The sequence below is a fragment of the Silurus aristotelis genome, assembly GCF_946808225.1.
Source record: "Silurus aristotelis genome assembly, chromosome: 2".
NCBI classification, from domain to species: Eukaryota; Metazoa; Chordata; class Actinopteri; order Siluriformes; family Siluridae; genus Silurus; species Silurus aristotelis.
In genome coordinates, this window is record NC_139575.1 from 37,290,751 (window position 1) to 37,303,863 (window position 13,113).

Below are 13,113 nucleotides of genomic sequence, written 5' to 3' on the forward strand. Positions count from 1 at the left end.
CACTACACTACACTACACACTCAGACTACACTACACTACACACTCAGACTACACTACACCACACACTCAGTCTACACTACACTACACACTCAGACTACACTACACTACACACTCAGACTACACTACACTACACACTCAGACTACACAACACTACACAACACTACACTACACTACACACTCAGACTACACTACACTACACACTCAGACTACACAACACTACACAACACTACACTACACACACAGTCTACACTACACTACACACTCAGACTACACTACACTACACAACACACTCAGACTACACAACACTACACTACACACTCAGACTTTACTACACTACACTACACACTCAGACTACACAACACTACACAACACTACACTACACACTCAGACTTCACTACACATACACTACACACTCAGACTACACTACACTACACACTCAGACTACACTACACCACACACACAGTCTACACTACACTACACACTCAGACTACACTACACTACACACTCAGACTACACAACACTACACAACACTACACTACACACTCAGACTTCACTACACTACACTACACACTCAGACTACACTACACTACACTACACACTCAGACTACACAACACTACACTACACAACACACTCAGACTACACTACACCACACACTCGGTCTACACTACACCAAACACTCAGTCTACACTACACTACACACTCAGTCTACACTACACTACACACTCAGACTACACTACACTACACACTCAGACTACACAACACTACACAACACTACACTACACACTCAGACTTCACTACACTACACTACACACTCAGACTACACTACACTACACACTCAGACTACACAACACTACACTACACTACACACTCAGACTACACTACACCACACACTCAGTCTACACTACACCACACACTCAGACTACACTACACTACACACTCAGACTACACTACACCACACACTCAGTCTACACTACACTACACACTCAGACTACACTACACCACACACTCAGTCTACACTACACTACACACTCAGTCTACACTACACTACACACTCAGACTACACTACACTACACACTCAGACTACACTACACTACACACTCAGACTACACAACACAACACTACACAACACTACACAACACTACACTACACATTTAGACTTCACTACACTACACTACACACTCAGACTACACTACACTACACACTCAGACTACACAACACTACACTACACAACACACTCAGACTACACTACACCACACACTCAGTCTACACTACACCACACACTCAGTCTACACTACACTACACACTCAGTCTACACTACACTACACACTCAGACTACACTACACTACACACTCCGACTACACAACACTACACAACACTACACTACACACTCAGACTTCACTACACTACACTACACACTCAGACTACACTACACTACACTACACACTCAGACTACACAACACTACACTACACTACACACTCAGACTACACTACACCACACACTCAGTCTACACTACACCACACACTCAGTCTACATTACACTACACACTCAGTCTACACTACACTACACACTCAGACTACACTACACTACACACTCAGACTACACAACACTACACAACACTACACTACACACTCAGACTTCACTACACACTCAGACTACACTACACTACACACTCAGACTACACAACACTACACTACACACTCAGACTTTACTACACTACACTACACACTCAGACTATACAACACTACACAACACTACACTACACACTCAGACTTCACTACACTACACTACACACTCAGACTACACTACACTACACACTCAGACTACACTACACCACACACTCAGTCTACACTACACTACACACTCAGACTACACTACACTACACACTCAGTCTACACTACACTACACACTCAGACTACACTACACTACACACTCAGACTACACTACACTACACACTCAGACTACACAACACTACACAACACTACACTACACACTCAGACTTCACTACACTACACTACACACTCAGACTACACTACACTACACACTCAGACTACACTACAACACACACTCAGTCTACACTACACTACACACTCAGACTACACTACACCACACACTCAGTCTACACTACACTACACACTCAGTGTACACTACGCTACACACTCAGACTACACTACACTACACACTCAGACTACACTACACACTCAGACTACACAACACTACACAACACTACACAACACTACACAACACTACACTACACACTCAGACTTCACTTCACTACACTACACTACACTACACACTCAGACTACACTACACCACACACTCAGTCTACACTACACTACACACTCAGACTACACTACACTACACACTCAGTCTACACTACACTACACACTCAGACTACACTACACTACACACTCAGACTACACTACACTACACACTCAGACTACACAACACTACACAACACTACACTACACACTCAGACTTCACTACACTACACTACACACTCAGACTACACTACACTACACACTCAGACTACACTACAACACACACTCAGTCTACACTACACTACACACTCAGACTACACTACACCACACACTCAGTCTACACTACACTACACACTCAGTCTACACTACGCTACACACTCAGACTACACTACACTACACACTCAGACTACACTACACTACACACTCAGACTACACAACACTACACAACACTACACTACACACTCAGACTTCACTACACTACACACTCAGACTACACTACACTACACTACACACTCAGACTACACAACACTACACTACACAACACTACACTACACATTGCCCTTAGGTCTAAATACAGGTGTGAGCCTACCAGGGTTATGAAAAGTCCAAACATCTACTTTTCTATCCTTTTTTTTCCAGATTCTGAAAAATATTAGGTTCCATTTGATGAATTACAGTTTGATGCACTGAAATTGTAATACGTCCATCATTTGTAAATATTGCAGAACATCTCGCATGTGGACCTTCTGCATTCCTGAACTTTCCTGGAAGTGTGTTTTCATGACGAGTTTCTATGGGAGTTCCCTCACCCTTGCGCAGGATTACGAGGGGTTCCAGGACGCCCCTTCGGAAAGCCGCGACCGGATCCTGGACGCACGAGCGGAGGCTCAGCAGACTCTGCAGCTGGTTCTCCCTCAGCAGCATTTCTCTGTAGGCGTCGAGACGAGGAGCGCGACACAGCAGCGCCGACACGCTGTGCACGAACTCGGGCACCAGGCACGTGTACGTGTTATCCGCCTGGCAGTAATGATACGCTACCACCTGTAAGAGAAAGACGAACAGATCGACCTGAGATCTTTTTTTTTTCTCCCACACTCCTGTACGAGTGATCCCCCCTGAACCCAGAAACACACAGTCGGTGTGCAGGAGAGCGAGCGAGCGGCGGCCGGCAGATGGCTGATTAAAAAGGCGAGACTAGGACGTTCAGCCGAGATGAAGCCCAGATGCAGGAACATGTTCCAGGCAGAAACACACACACACACACACACACACACACACACACACACACACACACACACACACACACACACACACACACACAGGAGCAAGGTGTCAGAACTGCATGGGAGGTGCTGCTTTTCAGTCGCAATAATTTCTTAGATATCAGCAGATCAGCAGTTTGAGCTCCAGGAGCTCGTCTGTTGGATCGGACCACACGGACCAGCCTTCGCTCTTCATGTGCATCAATGACCCTCGGCGGTCCACGACCCTGTCACCGGTTCACCACTGTTCCTTCCTTGGAGCACTTTTGATAGATATTGACAACTGCAGACTAGAACATCCCACAAGAGCTGCAGTTTTGGAGACGCTCAGACCCAGTCGTCTAGACGTCACAATTTGTCAAACTCGCTCAAATCCTTACAGACATTTTTCCTGCTTCTAACTTCAACTTTGAGGGCAAAATGTTCACCTGCTGCCTAATAAATAAATCCACACACTAACAGGTGCCATGATAAAGAGATCATCAGTGTTTTTCACTTCACCGCTCATAATGTTATGTTATTACACTTTACGGCTCAAAAGTATTGGTACACCTGACATGTGGGTGAGATGTTAGCTCAGTGGTTAAGGCTCTGGTTTACTGGCCAAGCTGCCACTCCTGGGGCCCTTGAACGAGGCCTAAACCATGTCCCTGTGCACAAAGCCGGCTCCCTGCTTTACATGGGTTGGATTTGGTGGAAGATCTTCTGCTATAGAGTTTAAAACCCTCCTCACCTCACCCACATCAGTACCTGACTTTACTAACACCTTTGTTTCTGAATGAATCTCCACAAAATCGAGTGGAACATCTTCCCAGAAGAGTGCAGCTTATTATAAGGGCAAATGAAGACTGAATGTGGAATGAGATGTTTAAACAGAAGCACAGAACAATCTTATGAGTGTCATGTGTGTAATTGTGTAAATACTTAATTATTTTGCGTAATTTAACCTCTGGGACACTCCGTAGAGAAAGTGTGTGTGTGTGTGTGTGTGTTAAAAACCTTGCTGGCTAGACGCTTGACAGCCTCCTCTCTGTGCCGGTGTGTGTCGGGGGTCGGAGGGCAGCTGCTGCTGCGGTGGGGGCTCTGAGATGGAGGGTTCAGCTGGCTGCCATGGATACAGTGGTCACTTCCTTTACCTCCAGCTGCAAAACACATACACACACATATTGTGAGTGTATTATTTTTATAACCAGGAAGCACCATGGACAGTGCACCGTTGTCTCCTTACTTTTAGGTGAAGCTCCTGGACTGTTGGATGCGATCTGCCTCATCCGGCCCCCGTGACAACTCAGAGCCACGAGCCTGGAGATGACCGCCGTCTTTCCGAAGCCCACGTTGCCCACCACCACCGCGCCACGTCCAGGCCCTGTCTCCCCTTCGCCCGTCAGGACGTCTTCCAGACGCTGAAACAGCCATTCACGGCCTACAAACGTGGCGTCCGTGCTGCTAACGCTGGGAACCTCAAACAGCAAGGGTTTGAGCATGATGTCCACAGGCTTATACGCTGTGATTCGAGCTGGAACAAGGGGTATAACAAGGAACATGACAGCTGAATGTTGGGAGATTAAACATTCAGTTCAATAAAACTAGATTTCTATGTAGAGACATGTAGCTGCTGTACAGATTTCATGAACAATCTTTTAGAGCTAAAGATCAGTCAAAGTGCAACAAAAGGGACGGAAAATCTTTGGTAAATTTCCAAACATTTTCCACGGGAACATCATGTGGGGGAAATTTGGAAATATTCTAAGATATAAATTTACCAGGAATTTATGGGAATGTTACGAGAATTATTTTGAAACTTTGGGAAAATATATATAAACTGTATCATGTATAAACAAAAAAACTTTCATACTGTTTCAAATACAAAAAAAAAAAAAAAGACGTTTTTGATTTAATTGTTAGAATAATTTTAAGAACGTTTAAAACAGAAAATTATGTGATATTCATGTAATTTACACAAATACTCACCAAGATGGAATTTCTTTTACATTATTTAGTGTGCAGAATATAAGAAATGATGCATTATGAATGCACGGTGCATGTAGGGGGCGTGGCCTCAGTAACCCTGCAGTACGTGTGCTGTGTGTATGTGATTGATGAATGTGCAGGTAGAAATTCAACTCAAATCGCATTAAATCTGGTTGTTTTAACCAAAATCATGCTGCAAGATTTTTCACTACATTTAAGTTGCCTGTTATCGGCCCGACTGCAACTCTGTAAATCCCTAGTTTATTCTCATTCATTCCTATGGAAAGTTTCTCAAAAACTCTCGTCTTTTCCAGTCTTACAACGCTGGTAGAGTATCCTATTGAATAGTTATAGGTAGAGTATCACATTTGGTTATAGTTATAAGGGATATATTGATACCTTTGCCCTCCTGGTTGCGGCCGCTGGTGTGTGCTCCATGCCACGGTCCACGCAGGGACGAACGCATCGGGGCATTTCGCTGCTCATCCAGATACGTCAACTCCTCCAGCTTAGTACTGCTGGTGGCTTTAGTGTGAGAGAAAGAGAAGAGAGGGAGGGACAGAGAGAGGGAGGGAGGAAAGAGAGGATGAGTGTGATGTACATCAACAAAACAATTTATGTTTAAACGTTTAAAGCAGCCAGTGATTTAATACTGTATGATTTAGAGACGTATATGATACAATATAATCTGCTGAAATACGCCGTGTATTACTTTAATCTGTAAACAAAACATGAGAAGAGAAGAGAAGAGAAGAGAGAAGAAGAGAAGAGACGAGAGAAGAGGAGAAGAGCAGAGAAGAGAAGAGAAGAGAAGAAAAGAGAAGAGAAAAGAAGAGAGGGGAGGAGAAGAGAGGAGAAGAGAAGAGAAAAGAGGGAAAGAGCAGAGAAGAGAAGAGACGAGAGGAGAAGAGAAGAGACGAGAGGAGAAGAGAAAAGAATAAGAAGAAGAGCAGAGAAGAGAAGAGACGAGAGGAGAGGAGAGGAGAAGAGAAGAGAAGAGAAGAGAAGAGAAGAGAAGAGAAGAGAAGAGAAGAAAAGAGAAGAGAAAAGAGGAGAGGAGAAGAGGTCATGTCTCCACCGATATTAGCTCAGTAGAAATGGTGACGAAGCACAAAAGAATCGAGAGTCTGAAAGCGTCTCTGTGTCTCAGAAGAGAAGAAGGCTGTGAAGCAGTAAACCAGGCTTTTCGAAAAGAACTACATACTACTGCAGCACAGCTACCCGATTTAAAAAACATAAAAAATGATCAGCTTCCTACTTTCAGTGACTGACACATATAACATATACACCACGCCTTCTTCCTATTGGCTTATAGGAATAGAGGCCTCAGTGAAGGAGGCGTGGCATCAGTCCCTGTCAGTTACTACAAGCAGAAACCTGTCACACCTTCCTCACTGGGACTGACAGGTAAAACAGCCACGCCCATTTAGTAGGACTGACAAGCAAACATCATGTTTCCACTTCTGAGACAGACAGACCCAGGGGCCACGCCTCATTCACTGGAACTAATAAACCAAGAAGCCACAGAAGCCACACCCTCTTCACCCAGCAGCCACAGACCGAGGCCACGCCTCCTTTACTGTAACTAACACAACAAGGAGACACAGACCGAGGCCACGCCTCCTTTGGTGGAACTGACACACCAAGGAGACACAGACCGAGGCCACGCCTTCTTTAGTGGAACTAACACACCAGGGAGACACAGTCCCAAGGCCACGCCTCCTCCACAGGAACTAATACACCACAGACCTACACCAATCCATATATACTCGGTCTTTCATCAGTTTTTCCAGCACATTCTGCTCATCCACGTCCCCTCTGTCCTCGCTGTAATCTCATCAGCCTGAATCGTGTATCTCTGCACATGGAGCGTGACACGGATGATGATTGTGACGAGGAGGAGGTGGTGAATGGGGAGGAGTGAAGTGAAAAAAAGGGAGCGATGCTGTCAGATGGCAGTTCTCTAGGATACATGGCTGACCTTCCTCTCTCCTGATGAAGCTTTTACAGGAAAGAAAGTCGGCAAATCCGCTCTCTTTCTCCAACACTTATCGGCTGAAATAACAGATTTCTCAGCTTGGGGGTGAATTTTGACATTTTCAGGGGATTCTTTCGAAAAAAAAACAACTTTAAAATAAAAAGGCATTTGCTGACTTTTACCCGGTCGGTCCATAATCCTGCATGTACAGTAACTTCACCCGCTTCACTTTCTACAATCGTGTATTTTTATCGTTCAGCCAGCAGAAGGAAAAGTGTGCACTTTTATGTCTTGTGACAGCAGCCGGAGAATCACAGAGGTGGTACGGTGAGCTTTCTCCTCTGGGATCAACACATGCTTATACAGAAGGAAGACAAAGTTGTTCTTTTTCAACACACACACACACACACACACACTTACGCACAAGCACACAAACACACATTTGCTGGAGGGACAGCAAATCCCCGAAAAGCCTCTCCCATCCAATCACAAGAACTCGGAATAATCTGTCCTTTAAAGTAGCTCTGATTCGGATCGTATTTGGGTCAAACTTGTTAACACAGCACTAAAATGACATAAAACATAATCCAATTCTCTACTTATATATAAAAAAAAGAAAGTGAATCTGGAGCATTGCTGAGCGTTTGTGACGTGAATCTCAGTCATATATACAACCTGTTCCAGCATCACAATGCTCCTGGGCACAAAGCAACAACTTCGATATAAATCTAACACACAAATCTCCATAAGCACACTCCAAAATCTAGTGGAACATCTTCCCAGAAGAGTGGAGGTTGGTATAACAACAAATGTGGAACGAGATGTTTAAAAAACATTATGCTCAGTCTAATAGGAAGTGTTGTGTTGTTATTATAGGAAAATGATCCAAGTGATCAAGTAGAAGGTTGAGCTGTGGACATCTATATGTCCATCGGGTTTGGAAATCCAAAAGTAAATTGTTTATTGATTTCATGTCGACATACTAGGAAAGTGAAAAAGAGCAAAACAGCGATCTCTAAATGGAAATCAATCAATCAATCAATCAATCAATCAATCAATCAATCAATCAATCAATCAGTAAAATAGATGAGACCCCGTGTGACCACGTTTATAAATCCAGCCGATGGTAAATCAAAGTAAAGCAGCTCAGCAGTTCGGAAAATCCACGGGTTCTTATTTGGAACCTGATTAACGCCAAGTTGCGGATTATCTTAAAATTTGCGTGAATCCCGACGGGACCAAATGTTCAGAAAGGTTAGGAATAACATTTTAAACTGTGTATTTGGTCAACAATAAACACTATTTTGTTTATAGACATAAAGTCTGGATGAATTTAATAAGGTACTAAAGGGGCTGCAGGGGTGCATCTAAAATTGGCGGATTTTCGGAACTCGTGGGGGGTTTTAGAACGTAACCCCCGCGAGTTCCGGGGGACCAGTGCATTCTAATTAAAAAGGTTTTACACTTTTACTTTTCTAAATAAATGGAATTTCTATTAGTTAATTGCGTAAATGATTTGACGAACTGATGAATAAATTAATTTCACAGGAAGTGATGCGATCGCTCACTAACCTGCCACTGAGTTGGGCCTCGGCATGGCCAGTGAGGTGCTGTGGTAGGGTGCGAGTCCTTCTGAGGGTGGCTGAGCGGCAGGTGCAGTCCGGGGCTGGGGCAAAGATGGGGTTGGGGGTTCGCTGGGCACTGATGAGTCTCCACCAGAGACGGGCGCTACAGGTGGAGGAGCAAGATGGCCTCTGACGGTTCCACCTCCACCTCCAGCACCATCTTTTCCCCACTCGAGACTGGATCCACAGCGCTCCTCGTTCTCACTCGAACTGGTCACTGTGGCTGCAGGACCAATAAGAAAAGCGATTGAATTAAAACCACATTAATCCGTGTTACAGGATCGAGGTGGTAGATGTGGTACGTTACAGTTATCTCTCGTCGTCCTTCTCTTTACTGCATCCAAATAAAAAGCACTATTCTGGGAATAAAAAAACAGTGCTGGTGTCCTACTTCAAAGCTGAGGCAGACCTGAAATAAAGACAAGGCCGTCCCAGTTTCACCAGAACACAACTCGGGGATGGCTGAGGGACACAAACACTCTGGTGAAACTGTACACACAATGGTGTGGGTAATGACTATATACACTGCATGCACACTTGACCTTTCCTTCCATATGTGTTTCTTCTCCAAACTGTTACCACAACGCTGAAGGCACACAATTGTACTGGACGTCTTTGGATGCGCTGTAATAACATTTTGAGTTCACCTTTTAACTCGGAAACCCAAACCTGTTCCAGCATGGCAGTACACAAAGTGAGCTCCATGAAGATCTGGTGTACATGGTTTGGAGAGGAAGATCTCCTGCTATAGAGCTCTGAGGTCCCAGGTCTCCTCACCTTCTCACCTTCTACCTGACTTTACTAACACCATTGTGGCTGATGAACACAAATATCCATAAGCACACTCCAAAATCTAGTGGAACATCTTCCCAGAAGAGTGGAGGGAATTATAGGAGCAAATCAGGACTAAATGTGAAATGTGATGCTCAAAAAGCTCATAACATACTAATGACCAGGTGACCGCAAACTTTACTGTATATAAGAAGAATGACACATAAGTAACGATCATAGTAGCTCTATAGCAGGAGATCTTTCACCAGATCAAACACATGTAAAGCTGATCTTCATGGAACTGGAACAGGTTTGGTGTCCATAGTCAAGTGAACATCCAAACACGTTTTATACAAATGTGTTTGTGCTCACAGTTTAGGAAGGAACTACATATGAGGTGGTATCAAAAAGTTTCGAGACTAGTTTTGTATCACGCCAACAGATGGCTGCATGCACAGTCATAGGGAGCACCGACCTTCATAAATCAGTGTGCCAAAAAGAACATAGTCTTGGTGTGTGTTTCTTTCTGAACATCCCATTTCACATTTGATCCTATTTGCTTTTATAAGGACCTCCACTCTTCTGGGAAGATGTTCCACTAGATTTTGTCACACGGATGATAGTTTAGAGCTCAATAGCAGGAGATCTTCCACCAAATCCAACCCATGGAAAGCAGACCTTCATGGAGCTGGCATGAACATCCAAAAGACACCCTACACAACTCCGTGCTAACAAATTAGAGAAGAACCACATATGGCTGAAATAGTCAGGTGTCCCAGTACTTTTGTCCAAACTAGCTTTGGTGTTTCACAGGATATAGTGCCCCCTGGGGGCTAGAGTGAAAATGATCGCTGTTAATTACATGATATGTTACAGGCCTAATTTTTTCCCCAATCGCTGCAAATGAAGGAAGAAGGATCTCAAACAACATGCATCGTGATCTTACGTGTGAAAAAAAAAATCGCATTTAAATTGGCATTTTTCTTCTTTGTTGCATGTTTTATTTCTTGCTTTTCTTGCTATATTTTATCGTTTCAAACATCCAGTGGGAGATCCACACTTTTGGTGGCAACAGAAAACACTGTCCTAATGCCCAAATCTCGGCCCAAGCTGATCACTGACCTTGTTCACGTTGGTGTAACTTTGGATTATATACAAATATAAAACTGTCATGTACTTGTTTTAGTGCAGCCTCGTCTTTCGCAAAAACTCCCATCACAGAATTGTATTACAGATGGATTGCAAAATAAATAACGAGCTCTAATTTTTGGCACAATGGCATGTTTTATTCGAGACTAGCGCAGTGTGAAGGGGCAGAGAGACAGGGATTCTGCTCGAGCTGTTGTTTTTGATGCTCAGCCTGTAATCTCAGCGTGGGATAGATGTGGTCTTACCAAGCATGACTCAGCCATCAGATACACTTTAGAATTGTGTGTGTATGTACGTGTTGTACGTTCTTACCAATGATGCCGCTGTCTTTGCTCTCCAGTGTGGAGCTGGGGGTAGTGATGGTGGTGCTGGTGGTAATGGTGGTGGTGCTGCTGCTGCATGGAGCGGAGCAGCACTGGGGCGGGGCTCTTTCTGCCGAACCCGAGCCGAGCACCAGGCTGGAACACGGGCTCTCGGCGCTGGGAGACGCCGTGCTGTCGGTCAGGGTGGAACACGGACTCGCTCCCTGACTGCTGACGATACACTGCGGAGAGCAAACAAAACAACCGGAGAGATCAGACGGTTTTTTTTTCAGGATAGATATCTTCCATTGCGCAACATCTTCATCTATTACTTTTTCCCCTACACTTGCTTGATACTGTTCTGAAAGACTTTACATAGTGTGTGGGAAAAAGTGTGAAGTCTTTGATGGTTTTGGAGACACACATGTTTGTTCCTTTTGTTTCTATGCATCAAATGCACACACAAGAACTGGACAATAAATGAATGGAAGAAAGTTCCAAGTGCAAATTAGACGTTTTTGTGTCTAAAAGCAGAACTCAAACTGACTTACCCTTTTAGTCAAACACGGAGGTGGAAGTGTAATGGTTTGGGGTTGTTTGGGAGCAGGTAAAGTGAAAGGGACCAACATGGCAACCATTTCATTCTTCACCATTACACCATGTAATTCCGCCTGGACTGCGGCTTATTGGAAGCGACTTCACCGTACAACAAAATAATGAAGCCGAAGCGTGAGTTCTGGAGTGATATCTATCACGGAACGACCTGCCAAGTCACCGCACCTAAATCCTATTGAACTGCTCTGGGATGAACTGGAATCGTAACAAAATCTCAGACTAGTGAAGAACGACTTTGGCGAGTTTTTCAAGAGGCGCAGAAAAGCATTTCAGCTGAACGTTAGGAGAAACGAAGCGCCCGGATCCCGAGAGTGTGTAAAGCTGTTTTTGATGCGGATAAAGTATTTTCCTATAGAAATAAAGCGGAACATCTGAACATTTATAGATGTGTTTAGTGAAAGGAAATCTCCACAGCGTCACATGAACCAGTTTGTTGCATAGAAAGAAATGTTCACGTCTCTCGAAAACGTGTTTCTCCACACTTTAAACAGACTCTTTACTGTAACATAAAAACACAAGACAATTGAATAAATTTAAATTGAAAACAGATAAGGAGAATCTCAGAAGTTTAAAAATAGCACTTGATCCAGCACATCCTTCTATTCTGTCTATTATGTAGATCATATTTTCGTGGTGATGTTGGCGAGAAGAAATGTGGGTGTGCTAAATAAAAAACGTTCCCCTTGTTCTCATCCGCAGAAGATCTAGCCCTAGATCCAGTTCTGTCCTCTCTATGCCTATCTCTATATAGGTCAGAGTGATGGGTTTTGTGGTGTGTGTGTGTGTGTGTGTGTGTGTGTGTGTGAGATCAGTGTACTGGAGCTCTGGTCTCCTGAGAACAGCCGCCTGCCAGCAGTCCACTGATGAAGGACTCTCATCTCTCCACCCACTTCAAACCTGCACTCATACTGTGTACACACACACACACACACACACACACACACACACACACACACACACACACACACACACACACCCGCTCATCCCTCCCCAACAGCTAAATGCCCTTCGCCCAGTCAGATGGAGAATGATGCACCTGCTCAGCATCGCTTCCTCCACCCGTTCCAGCATCTTTCATCTTCACCAAAACAATCTGTGTGTCTCCTTTCCAAAATAAACGCAGCGTCGCCTCGCGCATTTTTCGCTAAGATAACAATAAAGCTGCCCTCGTCGCAGCGGA

The 13,113-nt window shown here is 44.2% G+C and overlaps 1 protein-coding gene across 6 annotated transcripts in view; it reads right to left on the reverse strand.

Annotated features, from left to right (window-relative positions):
• tanc1a (tetratricopeptide repeat, ankyrin repeat and coiled-coil containing 1a) overlaps positions 1–13,113 on the reverse strand; it is a 59,891-nt gene that overhangs the window by 21,139 nt on the left and 25,639 nt on the right. For all 6 annotated transcript variants that reach the window (XM_083524922.1, XM_083524921.1, XM_083524920.1 and 3 more), the window contains 6 exons: positions 11,329–11,560; positions 9,044–9,319; positions 5,893–6,018; positions 4,751–5,038; positions 4,522–4,664; positions 3,070–3,301 (listed from right to left, as the gene is read on the reverse strand). In XM_083524922.1, coding sequence (XP_083381048.1) covers positions 3,070–3,301; positions 4,522–4,664; positions 4,751–5,038; positions 5,893–6,018; positions 9,044–9,319; positions 11,329–11,560 — 1,297 coding nt within the window. The remainder of the gene's footprint in view (positions 1–3,069; positions 3,302–4,521; positions 4,665–4,750; positions 5,039–5,892; positions 6,019–9,043; positions 9,320–11,328; positions 11,561–13,113) is intronic.